Source organism: Zophobas morio, unplaced genomic scaffold (assembly GCF_036711695.1).
Source record: "Zophobas morio isolate AGI-343-1 ecotype UQ-CSIRO unplaced genomic scaffold, CSIRO_AGI_Zmor_V1 ptg000021l, whole genome shotgun sequence".
NCBI lineage: Eukaryota > Metazoa > Arthropoda > Insecta > Coleoptera > Tenebrionidae > Zophobas > Zophobas morio.
The window spans coordinates 17,144,536-17,163,160 of record NW_026972126.1 but is presented as its reverse complement, the minus strand read 5'-3'; the positions used below and the strand labels follow the sequence as shown (position 1 = coordinate 17,163,160).

Below are 18,625 nucleotides of genomic sequence, written 5' to 3'. Positions count from 1 at the left end.
TTTCATAATCTTCACACTTCCTCCTCTTCAGTTTTCATCATCTTCACTACTCTTCTTCATTTTCACTTTACACCATCTGCATTATTCCTCATCTACATTCATCATAATCATCTTCAATGCTCTTCATGATCTTTGCTATTCTTCATTCTCTTCAGTCTTCTTCAATCTAACTCTTCGGCTTCTTCATATAATTTGTTATCTTTACTATTCATCCTCTTCCCTCCTCTTTAACTTATTCACTTTTTATAATTTTCACACTTCATCATCTACATTATACTTCGTTTTTATTCTTCATTATCATCTTTAATACTCGTCATGACCTCCACTTTTCACTATTTTCAATACTCTTCATCGTCTTCCCACTTCTTCGTTTTTTGACACTATCATCTTCACACTTCCTCATCCTCACTTTTCATTATCTCCATTATTCTTCATCTACATTTTTCATAATCATCTTAAATATTCCTCATGGTCTTCGCTACTTTTCATTCTCTTCACTTTTCTTCAATTTCACTCTTCTTTACCTTCAATCTTTTTCATCTTCTTTATCTGCACACTTCCTCATTTTTACTCTTCATCATCTTCATTTCTCTCCACCATCTTCGGTTTTTTCATCTTCACTCAATAACATCATAATTTTGACTACTGTTCTCATTTTCAGTTTCACTTTTCATCATCTGTATTAGTCTTCATCTACATACTTCATAATCACCTTTAGTTTTTTTCATGATTTTCGCTACTGTTCATTCTGTTCAGTCTTCTTCAATTTCACTCTTCATCATCTTCACTACTATTCTTCCTCTCCATTTTTCATCATGTGCATTTCTCTTCAACTTTATTCTTCATAATCATCTTAAGTACTGTTCATGATCTTCACTCTTCTTCATCTCCAATCTTCATCATCTTTACGCATTATTATCTTCATGATCTTCCCTTTTCTTCATTTCGACTCTTTATCCTCTTCGCTCTTCTTCAATTTCACTTTTCTTCCATTCCACTCTTCATCATCTTTATTATCTTCATGATCTTCACTGCTCGTCATTATCTTCATTCGACGAAATTAAAAAATAAAATAAAAAAATTTCACTGTTCTTCATGTTTACTATTCTGTTCATTCTTCATTTTCACTCTTCATCTTTATTCTTCCTCTTCATTCTCTTTAATCTTCATTTGTCGTGCTCACTCTCCTTAATCTTCGTTCTTCGTCTTCATCTTCATCTACACTCTTTTTCCCCGTTCTTTATCTTCGTTCTTAATCTTCATACTTCATCTTCATTCTCATCTTTGTTCATTTTGCACTTCATGTAGGTATACTTTGCGTTATAATCCATCCTCTTCTTTAGTTAATTTTAGGGAGATTCTTGATCAAGAGATACTATGGGAAATTTTACAGATAGAGGAATTTCTTCTTTTCCCTTTTATGAATTATTTTTAAGAGTTCCTTAATCAGTAAAACCTCTTTTCATTGCTTTTTGTTATTTTTATGCAAGGTGTGAAAATTTATCATACATTTATTTTTCGTTTCCTAGTTTTTCTTCTTTTTCTTCAATTGATGAAGAAAACATGTTTTAACATTCCAGAATTTATCGTCATTCTGTCTTCATTCGCAAGTTTGGTTAATCGTCAATACACGGTTAGGTGTTTTAATTTTTTTATACAACTTACCTTTGTTCCTTTATTTTATTAATTAACCAAACATTTGTTCGTAGTCTTTTGCAAAATCCGAAAAAAGAGAAATAAGGAAGGAATTTCAAAAGTCAAAATGCAATGGAAAACACAGTCGGCGATACTTTACTTGTAAACTCAGTTGGCAACTCTGTTCCTTAACTGTCACATCCTATTGTCAACATATTTTAGGTTAAGAATTTTAATCATGCAGTCATGATACTTGAAATAATATGCTATTCACAGAGTTACCAACTGAAGTTGTAAAAGTGCAAAAGTTGTAACAATCTGGTCAGGGAATAATAAAAGGCTTCTGGTTAAAGATAATTTATATTTTATGAAAAATTGAGTCTCATCAACCCTTTCCATCTATATTATTCCACAAATACAACATGGTTTTACAAAGCAGGTAAACAAATTCAAACTAAGACAAAAAATCAATCCAACTTTCTGGGTTTAAAACCCAACCAAAACCCACTTTCTGGTTGTAAGTTAAAATGCGCCTTGCTAATCCTAATGGGTGTCTCAGTCCGGGCAACTGGAACTAGTTCAAATTTAGAAAGCAAATGATAAAATATAGTTTTAATTTCCAGAACAGCAAATCTTGACCCTATAATTCAAACACTGAATATCTACATTTCCACATTTAGTAACCCTACCAATGCAATTCCTTGGACCCCACCCAAACGGCAAAAACGTCCCCGGAACAATTTTCGCCTTATTATCATCACTAAACCTCTCCGGATCAAAACGATTAGGTTCTGGGTAGTAGCGAGCATCCCGGTGTATCCCCATTACAGGAATAACGACATCAACACCCTTTTCAACCAAAAAGGGTTTTTCGCCAGGATTCTTCGACTGGATCACGTAGTCCTTAGTACAAAGTCGATCGGTCTCAAATGCTGCAGGCCACAGTCTTAAAGTTTCTAAAAAAGAAAAATTATTTCTTTCATGGAAAAAATGAACATATTGTCACCTGAAACCACTTGGTCCAGATACTTCATGGAAAGTAAAGCCTCATACGGCACGTTTTTACCAAATTTGCTCCTAACCCCATCAATTTCGTCTTGAAGTTTTTTTTGAACGTCAACATTCACAGCCAATTCGTGTGCCATGAAACTCGCGGTTGTGGTAATGGTGTCAAAACCCGCCAAAAAGAACAACATCGCTTGTGCCATAATGTGCTCATCGGTGAGTTCGACGTGTTGCGTTGTAGAGTCAAAATGGACACCTTCGGTCTTGTCATCGTCTTCAAATTTGAGTTTGCCTTTACGTGCTTCCAGTAGAAGATGGATTAAGTCGGGACGAACGATCTCATTGTCTTGTCTTTTCTTGATGTTGTCTTTGATGATGGCCCGGAAGAACGTGGTGGCGGATGGCGGAAACACCTCGATTTGGAAAAACTACAAAAATCGATGCAGTGTTTTGAAAACTGGAAACTCTGAGTTACCTACTTCAGCCAGTTTTGGTGACGTTTGGGCGACAATTAGTTTGAGAGTTTGCCACAGGTTGAAGTCAGCCAAAAGTTGTCCCATTTTCAAGAATTCGTCGTCTGGTTCTTTTCGGCAGTCGATTTTGATTCCAAAGGCCGTGGTGGCAATTACGTTGCAGGCAACCTTTGAAAATGTGTCCCTCATTTCTAGCTCCATTTCTCCTTCTAAGTTGTCGACGAAGCTCGAAACACATTCTTCTATTAAGAGGTACATGTTTCTCATTTTGCTGCTGGTAAAAGCAGGGCTTAGAGTAGCCCTCATGTTCTTCCATTTTTCGCCGGTGAGGCTCACCAAACTTTTGCTTAGCATGGGGTCGGCGTCCGTTCCTTGTCCGAAAATTGCATGGTCGGTGAAATGGTTGAAGTCTTTCACAGTAATTTGTTTGATTAGTTCCAGGTCGCGAAGCAGAAGGCATTGTTGCATGAATTGCATGTACCCCACATATCTGAAAAGGTCAAAATTTAACATAAATTGTCTGGAAAAGGTTTACTTAGCAAAATTTTAGGATGACGTTATTAAATTTTGGTGGGGATAAAAACACATAAACAGTGATGTCTCTGACCCTATTTTTTATCGACTTAAATCCATCTGCTGGAATAGTTTAAGGTCGTTGCTCCCCTGCACGTGAATCTTGCATTTTTGCTGGCACGTGTTCATTTCTTTAGTGATTGTGTCACCTACCGCCACAATTTAATTTTTAAGTGACGTTTACTTATGAAATTAATAAATTAAGGTTAATTAAATTAAATTAATTAATGTAGAGTTCATAGTTTGTTTTAGGTTACATTCTTGTGAATTAAAAAATATCTACAATGACCAAAAAAAAAAAAACTATATTAAAATACCTTTCATCTACATGTTTGTTGTATAAATTGAACGAAACGTCCATAAAAGCTTCCTTTTTGAAAAGAACTTTTCCCATGCTTCCCACCCCGGGCCAACACGGCGCATGCTTGATTCCTATTAATTTCCAATAGTTGCAAGGTTTTATTAAAAAAATGTAAATCAAAACACTTAAAAGGACACCCAGGAGGAAGAAGAACATTTTCAAGGTTCACTCACAAATCTCACAGCTCTGACTGAACCATAAACAACTCTTGGTTGTATTTATAATTATAATCCCAGTGTTATTAGTTGCTAGCATTTGATAAATAAAAGTATCAATGGTTATTTTTTTTTTATTTTGGTATTTCAAAATGTTTTCTTCAAAGGGTACGCTTTAAAATAATTTTTATCTTTCTGATTAAATTTAAGTTTCAAATTAGGAATTATTTTCTGTTAAGAAGTTAGACAACCAACAATACACATGTCATTGAAAAACGTGTCGGAATCATCCACCACATATTTAATTATTATTAACCTATAAAATGTTGGATAAATCTCACTCCAAATGACTACGACTGGTTATCTCTTACTAAATTTAGCTCAGTTATCGATTTTAGTAGCTATTTTATACACAAGTGGTTGTAGGGGAACATGGGGAACCTTCAAACATGTGAAACATTTTATTGTTACTTGCATCTCACAGATGTCGCTGTACATGTATGTTGGTAATCTATAAAGTAATTTTCCTGGGCCACCAGCAATCGTCGCAATCGCTTAGTTGATAAGTTGTGGTGGTTATGTTGGTACCAAAAGTAAATTATTATCAGTGAACAGTTCCACCTTTATTTTCTGCGACTGTTTGATGCCATTAACAATTTGAAATAAAATTAGTAAGTGATTTAAAATTTGTGTTTTGTTTTGGTTTGATATTCAAAATTTGCATATTTTGTATCTCCCTGATATTACCCGTGCTGTGCTCCCTTATATTATTCACAGTTTAATATTTTTAAAGTTGGCATTGTGTTTCAAAAAGTTTTTTAAATTAATGACAAGTGAGGCAACAGGACGTGAATTTTAGTATCTTCCAGAGCTGTTCAGTACTTCAAGTAAAAGTACTTGAAGTAATACTTCAAGTACTTTAAGTACTTCAAGTACTTTACTTGAAGTACTTTTATATTTAGGTACTTGGTACTTGGTACTTGGAGTATTTCTAAAATGTACTTGAGTTTAGTACTTGATTTTGCCAAGTACTTTACTCCAAGTACTTCACTCAGTATTTTAAATACTCTTGAATTACTTGAAGTATGAAAGTGGAAATTTCAAATACTTTAGTTTCTATTTTACGAAGTTTTCACATCTCAAAATAGGGTCTGTTAAATACTTGCAGATATTAATTCAATTATTTGATTAGATGTATTTTTATAGTAAAATCGTGTTTGTGTCCTGGGAGGTTATATTTTGATCTGTGATTGTGGATATCTTATCCACAATATGACGTACATTTCACTTGCATAATGCCGATAGATAGGTAGGTAAAAAAATTAATGTCATACATATGTCATTTGAGAGCGGATGACGACAGCAGAAGGGTCGGAGATCTGTGTAAAATTTTCAGCGATGTAAAGTTGTGAATATATGAATTCTGTCTTTTTTGTATTTTGGTCTGGAACTTAAGTTTGCGGGTAGTTTTTCAGTACCTTCCCGGTACCCCAAAGGGAATCGGGTTTGTTGACGTACCTGCTAAAGTGCAAGGTCGGATTTGAAAATATTTGAGAAATGATTCAGTACTCGTTCAAAAACATATTTATTCTTTCATTAGTTTCTTAACCCCGCCGTGTATTTGTCAATAAGAAGACTGGTCAGGGCGGAGAACTCGGTAGGGGATTATCCCTTTTATTATAATAGCAATAGCTGATGGCAGGTACAGACTTTCATATTCACCTCTTCCTCGTAGAATTTAAACACAATTTTATGTTAAATATTTTGCAGTTTAATTTTCTTTATCATGTTAGACACTCGTTTTTTACCAAATTTTCTTTTTTTGTTTATACGTGGTTCAGCCATATAAACTTAGTTTGTTATTACTACTTATATTTTCTCACATTACAGTTTCAAATAATCTGTTAAATTGTATGAATTATTTGAACACCAAAAATTTAAAAAGACGTAATGCAGAAAAACAATGATTTTAAAAGTCACACTAACTAGTGTCATTTGTCTTTCCTGTGCGGATTTTATTTATTACCGTACAACAACTTTACGTATTACCAGTGAGTATAGAATAAATACATAGTCAGTGGTATTACATTGCATCGCTTATTACATAAACCCAATATTGTTCAAAATGAAATATGTTTTGTGAAACTCGGCTCGTAGTACCAATGTTTTTTGTAATCCAGTTGATACGACCATTATTGTATGGTTTTGATGAGTACCGAATTGTACTTTGATATTGCTCGAAGGACCTTTGTTTTGTTGTACGCGAAATAATAGATAGGGTTCGGTTTCGATGTTTAAATACAGGACGGTTACAGAAGTACTGAATTTACATTTGTATTTACAATATCAGGTAAAGATACCCAAAAGGGTCAGTGGCCGCTTCCGTAAATGGAACAAAATTCATATTCACATTATAAAAAAATACAAAGTTAATGAAATTCGCGATTAGTTAGTATAATTGCCTAGATAAATACACCCCTACGAAATATTTTAACAATAATAAATTTACTACATATTTACCTGAATTTTCGCAAAAGCCGTTGTTAGGCATTCCCTGAAATCATTGTAGTTATCAGTTACTAATGGCATCTTCTTTGAGTTTTAAGGTAAAAATAAAAAATAAGCCAATCGAAAATGTAAAGGAAAATTCTGAAAGTATTGTGGCATTAGAGGAACAAAATTTTGTATAAATGGACGGAACAGCATTACGAACCTTGTGCTTTGTCAGTGTAAAGTTACATACTTAGTTAGACAAAGATTGTAGTGATTAGTATTTACTATTTAGTCACTGTAGTATTTAGGTTAATTTAATAATTTTTAGAATACAGTAGCGGTCATTTCTACGGAACCACTCGATAAAAAGTCAAGTTGGTAGCCCTGTCATCTAGTACTTTACGCCGAACGCGGTTGGTAGCGGTAGCTGATATGGCAATCGAAACTAGCACAACACGAATGTTTCGGTTGCCCTCAGCTATGCCGCACTGTATCCCGTGCAGACTGTATGTTCTGTTCATCTATTTATTAAAATAAAATATCTACATTAACAATGGGGTCATCTAACCTGTCAAATTTTTGACACATATGTTTTCCCCCAGAAACCCGTCAAGGTCACTTACACCAAACAAATTTTGAAAATTTACACTAGGGAGTGGTTCTATAGAAAAGATCGCGACTTTAGTAAATACGTAAGTGGTAGACAGATATATTCAGGAATATGGGGCATTCATTCCAAGAAAATTCTCAGCATTTTTGGTAAACGCAAAAGTAAAAAACGACTAATTACTTTGATCACCTTGATATTTTTCAAGAGTTATAGTTTTCGCTGAAAATGGACTCTCGTTTTAGGCATTTTATTTTTTATTTAAAAAATTCATGTTTTTTTTTGAAAATGCAACATAGTGTCTTAAACATTTTTATGTCACGAGCATGTATATGTATCGCACTGCTCTTAAAAATTTTTTCTGAAAAATTTCAGTTTCACAAATCCGGCCCTGTGCACTTTCACAATGGGTAATGATTAAGGGTGCTGTAAACTACACACAAACTTAAACACGGAACTAGTTCATAAAATTCATATATTTTTAACACAACTTTATTAAAAAATCAGAACGTTTTGGTGTTGAACCAAAATTCAAAATATTAAAAAAAGGCAACAGAAGCCTGAGAAAATACCATACAGCGCCGATGTTTTTGTTATAAATTAATAGTAAGCATACATAGACAACGCCGTCATGTATTTTATTTTAAATTTTAAATTAGAAATAGACGTTAATTTTGTCGAAGGCATTGTGTCAACAGAAAGATGTAAAAGTATTTCAAAAGAATATTGTTTATAAATAACATAGTATTAGTAATAAGTGAGCTACCATTCTGCATTTAAGTTGATGCTTATGCAATTTTTTATGTGGCGAAATATGTATTATTGTATACTTAAATTCTGAGTATTAAAAAATTCAGTTCTAAAATATATTAAGCTTTTTTAAAAAAACAGGAAAAGTTATCTAATTCTACAGTATTTCAAATAATTAGAAAGTACTTGAAGCATTTTCAGTACTTCAAGTATTTGTAAGTACTTGAAGTATACCTCCAGTACTTCAAGTACTCGTAAGTACTTGAAGTAATGTACTTGGCTTGTACTTCAAGTACATCTGAAAAGTACTTGATACTTGAAATACTCTTGCTGAAAGTAAGTACTTGGTACTTTACTTGAACACTATTTCAAGTAGTACTTTGTACTTGGTACTTCAAGTACTTTTTTTGAGTACTTTGAACAGCTCTGGTATCTTCCATGTTTACATCTGGAAATAAAAATTAAATCTGAAAATATTAAGATTAGGTTTATCTCAAGAGGTATATAAAAAGATTACAAGGTTAGATAATGATTTAATAAGACATACCATTATAAATCACGAAGGTGGGAAATATCGCAAAACAATAAGATAATTTCTCCTTCCTGTCTTTTTTTTTTCTCAAGCCATTCCCAGTTAGTGAAAACTTGCAGCTGCTAAAACATTTTAGTTAAAAAATTACGGGTTTCATAATTTCTATAAATGAAAAAGTTTCCTAGATTAACTCCAAATGTGCTGGATTCTGGATATATGGTAAAATGCTAACCTAAATTTGTATGATTAATTGAACATTCCCGCCAAAAATTTGATGACGTGATCTCAAAATTTTATTAAGCAAGAGAAGAAGATTTCTGCGATAAAAATAATATTAATAATAATAATAAAGAAAGCAAGGCAGATTCATAAACCACAAGTTATAAAATTGCAATGGCGTTTATTAAACATAACAGACAGACGGAAATCATGCTGCGTTTAAATTTCCAAATACTTTATAATAAGTTTTAGGAAAAATTTAAGAATATTATTAATATATTTTTGGAATTAACTCATCGAAATCTATATCCCAGAATTTTTTCAGGATTTTTAGACAAGTTTTTCAAAATCAAAATTTTTTTTGAAAAACAAATTGTGAAAATTATCGAAATTTCCCGTTCACCTTCAAAACTTAACTAATGACGTTTTCTTGTGCATTTCTACTTTCAAAAGTGAGTTTCGGCCCCCATGTCTTGGATAACTCCTACCACTTTTCCAAAATCGTTTATTGGAATATGACAGTTTTATGGATTTTTTTCAAATATTGCATTTCAAGCCAAATATTTCTAAAATTTTGCCCCGGAACCAAAAAATTTGGACCTCCAGAAGTTGCTCCAGAATCCACCATATAACAATTTTTTAGATAAAAAAAATGCATTTCCAACCAAATATTTCTAAAATCTTGCCTCGGGACCACAAAAGGCTATATTTTTTAAATCAGCATGTTGAAAACTATATCATGCAATTTCAATATGAAAATTTTGGAACTTTTGCACCATTTTCGAAAGATTTCTAAAATGCCGACCCGACACCATAAAAACGCTATATTTTTGGAATCAGTACGTCGAAATCTATAAGCCAAAATTTTGTTGAGGACTTTTAGGCAAAGCAAAAATTTTTTAATATGAAAATTTCAGATTTTTTTCACCATCTTCGAAACTTAACTGAAGGTGGTTTCTTAAACATTTTGGCAAACAGAAATTACTTTCAGGCTCATTTTTTTGAAAATTCCTACCATTTTTCCAAAATCGTCCAATGAAATATGACAGTTTTTGGATTTTTTTTGTAAAAATATTTTAAAACCAATACTTGTAACAACTTACCTGGAACCCTTAAACGCTATATTTTTAGAATCAGAACGTTGAAAACTATATCCCAGAATTTTTAAAGTATTTTTAGACAACATTTTCGAACCCAAAATTTTTCAATACTTCCTTCTTATGAAAATTTCTTCTAAAATCTTGCACCGCAACCATAAAAAAGGCTATATTTTTGAAACCAGCACGTCCAAATCTTATATCACAGAATTTTTTGTCAATTTTTAGACAACTTTTCAAAGCCAAAATTTTTCAATATGAAAATTTCGGAATTTCTCCACGACCTTGAAAGCTTGACTAAGGACATTTTCTTGTACATTCCGACATACATAAGTTACTAAGGGCTTCATTTCTTCGATAACTCCTACAATTTTTCCAGAATCGTCGGTTAATTGAAATATACAGTTTTTTGGATTTTTCTCAAAAATTGCATTTCAAACGAAATGGTTCTAAAATGTTGACTCGACACCATAAAAACGCTATATTTTTGGAATAAGAACGTCGAAAACTATATCCTACAATTTTTTGAGTATTTTTAAATAAGTTTTTCAAAACCAAAATTTTTCCATAATAGAGCATTGAATTATGACAATTATAAGACAACAATAAAAGTGCTATATTTTTGCAATCAGCACTTCGAATAGTATGTCACAGAATTTTTGAGAATTTTTAGACGACTTTTCAAAGCCAAAATTTTTCAGTATGAAGATTCTTCGATAACAACTACAATTTTTCCAGAATCACACATGAAACGTGTCAATTTTTTGGATTTACAAAAAAAAAATCATTTCAAACCAAATATTTCTAAAATCTTATCATAATATATTTTTTAAATCAGGACTTCGAATTTTCAGACAACTTTTCAAAGGCAAAATTTTTCAATATGAAAATTTCGGAATTCTTTCGCCATCTTCGAAACTTAACTAAATACATTGTCTTGCACATTTCGACTTACCGAATTTTTCGACCTCGTTTCCTAAATAACTACCATTTTTCCAGAACCGACCACTGAAGTATTATAAATTTTTGAATAAAAAGATATATTATTTCAAATCAAATATTTCTAAAATCTTGCAACGGTACCATAAAACGCTATAATTTTGTAATCATCACGTCGAGATATCACAAAATTTTTGAAGAATTTTTGAACAACTTTTCAAATCCAAAGTTTTTCAATATGAAAATGCACATATGAATTTTCTCACTACTTTGGAAACTTGACTAAAGATATTTTCTTGTACATTTCGACATACAGAAGTTACCAGCAGCCTAATTTCTTCAATAACTCCTACCACTTTCCCAAAATGGACACTTGGAATGTGTCAATTTTTTTGATTAAAAAAAATGCTTTTGAAACCAAATATTTCTAAAATCTTGCCCCAAGAAACAAAAACCGCTATATTTCTGGAATCAGCATGTCTAAATCTATATCACAGAATTTTTTAAGGATTTTTAGACACTTTTTAGACAATACCTTTGAATATGAAAATTTCGGATTTTTTCAACCATATTTGACACTTAACTAACTAATTTTTCTTGTACATTTCAACATACAGGCTAAAGGTCTAACTGCTAAGATAACTCCTACCACTTTTCCAAAATAAATACTTGAAGTGTTTGAATTTTTTGAATTAAAAAAAATGCATTTCAAACCAAATATTTATAAAATCTTACTCCATGAAAAAAAAACACTATATTTTTGGAATCAGCACGTCTAAATCTATATCACGGAATTTTTGAGAATTTGTACACAACTTTTTCACAGTCAAAATTTTTCAAAATGAAAATTTCGGATTTTTATCATCATTTTCGAAACCTAACTGGACTTTTTCTTGTACATTTCCACATATATAAGTTACTAAGAGCTTCATTCCTTCGATAACTCCTACCATTTTTCCCAAATTTTTTTGGATTTGTCTCATAAATTGCATTTCAAACGTAATATTTCTAAAATATTGATCCGAGACCTTAAAAACTCTATATTTTTGGAATCAGAACGTCAAAAACTATATCATAGAATTTATGAAAATTTCGGAATTTTTCGACCACCTTCGAAACTTAACTAAAGACATTTTCTTGTACATTTCGACCTAAAGAAGATACTATCGACCTCTTGATATCTACAATTTTCCGGGATCGACCATTCAAGTAATACAATATTTTTGGATTAAAAAAAATTGTATGCCAAATCAAATATTTGTACAATCTTGGCCCAGGACCATAAAAACTCTATGTTTTTGACATCAGCAAGTCGAAAGTCACAGAATTTTTAAGAGTTTTTAGAGAATTTTTTGTTGAGGACTTTTAGACAAAGCAAAAATTTTTTAATATGAGAATTTTGGAATTTTTTACCACCTTGGAGCCTCAGCTAAAGACATTTTCTTATAAAATTCAACCCCCGGAAATTACTTTCCTCTTAAAAAAAAAGCGTATATTTTTGAAATCAGCACATCAAAAACTATATCACAGAATTTTTTGAGAATTTTCAGGCAACTTTCTGAAAACCAAAATTTTCATTATAAAAATTTCAAAATTTCTTTCACCACCTTGGAAACTTAACTAACGACATTTTCTTCTACATTTCGACATAGATAAATTATCTTCGATCTCATTTCTTCGATAACTACCACTGGTACCACTTTTCCAGAATCGACCATGAAATATGACAATTTTTTGGAATAAAAAAAAAATGCATTTCCAACCAAATATTTCTAAAATCTTGCCCCGGGACCATAGGAGAGTACATTTTTGGAATTAGCGTGTTTAAAACTATGTCAGGAATTTTTCGAGAATTTGTACACAACTTTTTCAAAGCCAAAACTTTTCAAATATGACAATTTCGAAATTTTTTCACCATTTTCAGAACTCAACTGAAAGCAACATTTCTTGTTTATTTCAACATAATAAGTTACTAAAAGCTTCATGTCTTCGATAACTCGTACCATTTTTTTAGAATCGTCCGTTGAAATACGACAGTTTTTTGGATTTGTTTCAAAAATTACATTTCAAACCGAATATTTCTAAAATGTCGACCCGACACCATAAACACCCTATATTTTTGGAATCACTACGTCGAAATCTATAACCCAAAAGTTTTTGAGGACACTTGGACCACTTTTTTAAAAGCAAAATTTTTCAAAATGAAAATTTCGGAATTCTTTCACCATCTTCGAAACTTAACTAAATACATTTTCTTGTACATTTCGACCTATAATATGTATTTCCAGACAAATATTCCTAAAATTTTGCATCGGGACCATAAAATGGTATATTTTTGCAATCAGCACGTTAAAAAGTATATCATAGAATTTTATGAGAATTTGTACACCAATTTTTCAAAGTTAAAATTTTTCAATATGAAAATTTAGGAATTTTTTCACCATTTTCGAAACTGAACTAAAACATTTTCTTTACTTCTCCTACAATTTTTCCAGAATAGACCATTGAAGCATGACAATTTTTTGGATTAAAAGAAATTCATTTCAAACCAAATATTTCCAAAATCTTGCACCAGGATCACAAAAGGACTATATTTTTGAAAACAGCACGTCGGAATCTACATAACAGAATCTTTTGAGAATTTTTTGATAACTTTTCGAAGCCAGAATTTTTCAGTATGAAAATTTCGGAGTATTTTCATCACTTAACTAACGACATTTTTTATGCATATCAACCTCCAGAAATTACTTTTAACCTCATTTCTTCGATAATTCCTATAATTTGTCCAGAATCGTCCAATGAGATATGCCTTTTTTTAATTATATTTTAAAAAATTATAACTTGCCTGCGACCATAAAAACGCTAGATTTTTGGAATGAGAACGTTGAAAACTATATTCCTGAATTTTTTGAGAATTTTAAGTCAACTTTTTCAAAACCAAAATTTTTCAATACCTCCTCATCAAATTTTCGGAATTTTTCGACCACCTTCGAAACTTAACCAAAGACATTTTCTTGTACATTTCGTCATTCAAATGTTACTTTTGACCTCATGTCTTCGATAAATCCTACAATTTTTGCAGAATCGACCATTGAAGTATGTATGACAATTTTTAGATTTTCAAGAAAAACGCATTTCAAACTAAATATTTCTAAAATCTTATCATAAAAGGGCTATATTTTTTAAATCAGCACTTCGAAATTTATATCACAGAATTTGTTGAGAACTTTTAGGCAATTTTTCAAAGCCAAAATTTTTCGATATGAAAATTTCGGAATTTTTTCACCACTTTCGAAACTTACCGACATACATAAGTTACTAAAGGCTCTATTTCTTCGATAACGCCTACCATTTCTCCGCAATCAACACTTGAAATATGACAATTTTTTGGATTTTTTTTCAAAAATTGCATTTCAAACCAAATATTTCCGCAACTCGCCTCGTCACCATAAAAAGCTATATTTGTGGAATTAGGACGTCGTTGGATAACTTTTTAAAATCAAAATTTTTCATTTTTATATTAAAGAAAATTAAGTAATAATATGGGAAATCCATTTGATAAATCTCAGAAAAATCACGTCATGCATTACCAGTATGTAGTTTTCGTCACCACAGAACAGAATATATTAGAACACAGCTTGTATTTTCTATAATTTTAAAAAACTTTAATTGGACAACACACATGATCAAAGAAATCCTTGCTACAAATTATTATTCAAAAAAAAAAAAAACGTAGACAAAGGTTTAAAATCCTCCATCTATCCGTTTCTCACATTGTGTTCAGATACACATTTTCTTTTAATTGGTAGCTTCAACTTGAATAATTATAAAGTACTGTTAAAATGACGTCATAATGATATCCTGGAAAATTCCGCCTCCACAACAAAAGTAAATACAATTTCCTGTAAAGCGTTTAAAAATGTTAATTTAATTAAGATAATTACTTAATGGACACTTAACTTAATTTACCGTTTATGTGGTACCTAAAGAGTCAATTTGTAACCATTTATTTTATTAAAAACTTGCCCTCTTTCGATTTTTCGCTTCTGAATTCCGCCTGAACAAAAAAACACAATTAAAAATAGGCGTCATTTTTTAAATCCACACCTTGCAATTTAAACCAATAAATTTAGAACAAACGGTGTAGGCTGGTCTGCATATAAATGTACTTTTAACCTTGACAATTATTATTCATGAAAAATGCATATTTTTAGAAGTGACAAAAATTTGATCAGTATCATCCTTCGTGTCACTTCAACCACAAATAAATTATCCCCGCAATTATTATTTTTTTAATCTGTGTGAATGACACGACGATAAAAATAGATTAATAAATAAAAAACTATAAATACACCCGTTAAACACCCAAACAGATCGTGAAAAATTACCAACGTATCGATCCTTCCGATCCTCGATAGTAACTAATTATCGGCCAACAACTAATCCCACCAAAAATAAACGCGCTCCAAACATCCGCGCCTCCGATAATAATAATGTTGTCATTAACTTACCAAGTGAGTCACCTTCCAAGGCCGATCGTGTATACAGCTAGTTTTTATGATCCTCTATTTTAGTCCGCACTCGCAGTAAGTTAGGTAATGCACTAGAACAATATTATCAGTGTTTTCTTATCAGTTCCACCCAACCTGATAAAGTCAATCGTTGCAGAAATGTTGTGGATCACATGTGCAGCAATCTTCACCCTAATTTTCCTCTACTACAAGCTCCTCAAACCCATCCGCTACTGGGAAGAACGCGATGTCCCACACGTGAAAGCCTGGCCAGTATTTGGAAGCCTAAAGCCCTTCGTCCTGAAGAAAAAACACCTAACTGAAGTCCTCAACGACATCTACAAACAACACCCTAATGAAAGGTCAGTACTGACAAGTCACCACAATCATGATCATTGATTCTTCCAGATGCGTGGGCTACATGCAATTCACCCGACCCTTCCTCATGATCAAAGACCTAGAACTGATCAAGAGAATCACGATCAAAGATTTCGATCACTTCCACGATCATCTAGCTTTTGAAAACTTAAAAAGCGATCCTCTGCTATCCAGAAGCGTAATGAGCTTGAGTGGCGAGAACTGGAGACGCATGAGAGCCACCTTAAGCCCTGTGTTCACAAGCGGCAAAATGCGGATCATCTACAACCTGGTAACGGAGTGCGCCGAAAATTTTGTCAAACACTTCCAAGACAAAGAAAATGTGCCCATTGAAATGAAAGACGTGTTTTCTAGATTTGCCAATGACGTGATAGCGACGACTGCGTTTGGGGTGTCCGTTGACTCGTTGGCCAACCCTGATAACGATTTTTTTAAAATGGGAAGCAACTTCACTAGTTTTAGTGTGGCGACGATTGTCAAGATTTTCTTGTTGCAGACCATGCCAGTGCTAGCTAACGTAAAGTTGTAGTAGAAATTTGACACTGATTCTACATAGAAGGCGTTTTTAGTTGCTGCAAATCCAGCTGTTTACAGACGACGTGAGTCTGTTCTTTAGAAATTTGGTTAAAGACAACATTAAGAAAAGAGAGACGGAGGGAATAGTTAGACCAGATTTGATTCACATGTTGATGGAAGCTAGAAAAGGACACTTGAACCCCGACAGTGCTAAAGAAAGAGAAGAAAGCTTGATGTGTCTTAGTGAAGAGGTCAAAAATGCTGCTCCTTTGGAACTGAGTGATGACGATATTGTTGCCCAAGCTTTGGCTTTCTTTTTTGCTGGTTTTGACACGGTTTCCACTGGTTCTAGTTTCATGGCACACGAACTTGCACTTCACCCAGAAGTCCAAAAGAAACTACAGTTAGAGGTTGATTCTGTCAATAAAGAACACAGCGGAAAAGTTCCGTATGAAGCCATACAAACCATGAAGTATTTAGACCAAGTAGTGTGTGGTAACTTTGACACTCTTTGGTGATAATTTAGTGACTTTTCGTTGCAGAAACGTTACGGTTGTGGCCGCCTGGTTTCCAAACTGACAGGTTATGCAGCAAAGACTATGTGATAGAGCCGAAAAACCCTAAAGAAAAGGTGGTTTTTGTGGCCAAAGGTTCGTCTGTGATGATTCCCATATTTTCGTTGCATCGTGATCCTAAGTATTTCTATGATCCGGATAAGTTTGATCCGGAGAGGTTTAGTGAGGAGAATAAGGGGGAGATTGTGCCGGGGACGTACTTACCATTTGGTATGGGGCCCCGGAATTGTATCGGTAGAAAGTTAAACTAACCTTGGTGAAATAAGTACTGTCAAATTTTGTTGCAGGTTTGAGATTCGCCCTCCTTGAAATGAAGGTTCTATTTTTCCATTTGTTGTTGAATTTTATTATAGTCCCAGTGGAAGAAACCGCAATTCCGTTAAAAATTAGTCCAAAGAAGATTAATTTTGCTCCAGAAAATGGGTTTCAGTTGAGTTTGAAGCCAAGAACCAAGCGATGAATTGAGGAATATTTAAATATTTGGGGGTTATTAGTTTTTATTTTTATTTACTTGGTGTGACAAATGATGTTTTTTAAGTACATGTTATCGGTTTTTATCAGCCCTACTGCCATGTAAAATTTATGGGGCATGGAGTTACTTTAAAGTTCTTGAACACATTACCATTTATTTGTATACTTATTAGGGACACATAATATGTTATTTTATTAAAAATTTATTTTTTTTAATTCACTTTTATTTGTACCTTAAAATTTTGTCTAGAAAATGGTATTTAAATTTTATAAAATGGCATACTTTTATATTTTTGGTTTTTGAATCAGACTTGATTTTGATGCGCTAACGCGAAGGGCGCAGGTTCGATCCCCTCATGGGTCACTTTTTTCTTACGCTGTGACTGGTTTTATCTGTATTATTTTTCCTAAAAAACTTTTGGAATGTAGTTTTTTAACATAATTTTATTGCAAAATGCAACATTACTAATATTTTTATTTTTGTCAGAAGGACGTCCGGATTGTCGGAAAAACTGAAAACGAAAATTTTTCTTTCTATTGCTGTTATTTTTTAGATAAAATAAAGTGTTCTGTAATTTGCTTATGGAAGAAAATTATAAGGATAACATTGGTGGTGCCCTAAATCAGAATTACTACCGAATAGTTGAAAAAAGAAAAATTCTAGAATTCTAGGTATTTGTGAAAAGACGAGTTTCAGAAAAATTTGGACTCCAGTTCAAGAATGTTGGTAAAGAGAAAAGCTAAAAGTCAGTAAAGTTTGAAGAGACGAAAATCGACAGATTCTAGAAGAGTCCAAAAAAGAAGGGAAGTGACAAAGCTGGGTAGATTTAGAATCTTTCCATCCAGAAAAACCTCTCATAATATTATGTAGTTTCTTTTCTTTCTACTATTACAATATACTCCTATTTCAAATGAAATAAAGTATTTTTTATTTGATCATGGAAGGAAATTATAAGAATTTATTTGGACTTCATTTTAAGAATGTTGGTAGAAAGAGAAGTTAGAAGCCAGTAAACCGCGCCGAGATGGAAGTCGAAGCCATAGCATTGCCAAAAAAATCGAGAAGAATTCTTCTAGAATTCTACGGTACTGGAACTCAAAAAAAAGACAACTGACATCGAATTGGAAAAATTATGGATTTCTGAAAAACTGAAAACCGAAAAGTGTCTTAAAGTAGTTTCTTTTTGTTTCTATTGCTATGTTATCTTTTAAATAAAATAAAGAATTGTGTACATATGGTACTAGTGAAAAAAAAAACATTTTCAGAAGAATTTGGATTTTCAGAAAAGTGACAACGCTGGGTGAAGATTTGGAATCTACCATCGAGGAAAACGC

At 32.5% G+C, this 18,625-nt stretch overlaps 2 protein-coding genes across 6 annotated transcripts; one reads left to right on the top strand and one right to left on the bottom strand.

Annotated features, from left to right (window-relative positions):
- Positions 1-1,982: 1,982 nt before the first annotated feature.
- On the bottom strand, positions 1,983-15,510 carry LOC135132145 (cytochrome P450 9e2-like). 2 transcript variants are annotated; one of them, XM_064060120.1, is made up of 5 exons: positions 15,351-15,510; positions 3,120-3,603; positions 2,642-3,068; positions 2,325-2,591; positions 1,983-2,275 (listed from the first exon to the last, which is right to left on the bottom strand). In XM_064060120.1, exons 2-5 carry the CDS (start codon positions 3,588-3,590, stop codon positions 2,103-2,105), a joined length of 1,338 nt encoding a protein of 445 aa, XP_063916190.1. In that variant the 5' UTR covers positions 3,591-3,603; positions 15,351-15,510; the 3' UTR covers positions 1,983-2,102. The 2 variants fall into 2 exon arrangements, with proteins under 2 accessions (XP_063916190.1, XP_063916189.1); XM_064060119.1 differs by lacking the exon at positions 15,351-15,510 and adding an exon at positions 4,004-4,266.
- On the top strand, positions 4,755-17,506 carry LOC135132144 (cytochrome P450 9e2-like). 4 transcript variants are annotated; one of them, XM_064060117.1, is made up of 6 exons: positions 4,755-4,873; positions 15,508-15,712; positions 15,759-16,245; positions 16,298-16,739; positions 16,787-17,053; positions 17,107-17,506. In XM_064060117.1, the coding sequence occupies exons 2-6, from the start codon at positions 15,510-15,512 to the stop codon at positions 17,277-17,279; spliced, it is 1,572 nt and encodes a 523-aa protein (XP_063916187.1). In that variant the 5' UTR covers positions 4,755-4,873; positions 15,508-15,509; the 3' UTR covers positions 17,280-17,506. The 4 variants fall into 4 exon arrangements, with proteins under 4 accessions (XP_063916187.1, XP_063916188.1, XP_063916186.1 ...); XM_064060118.1 differs by lacking the exon at positions 4,755-4,873 and adding an exon at positions 15,155-15,425; XM_064060116.1 differs by lacking the exon at positions 4,755-4,873 and adding an exon at positions 15,155-15,434.
- The last annotated feature ends 1,119 nt before the right edge of the window (positions 17,507-18,625 follow it).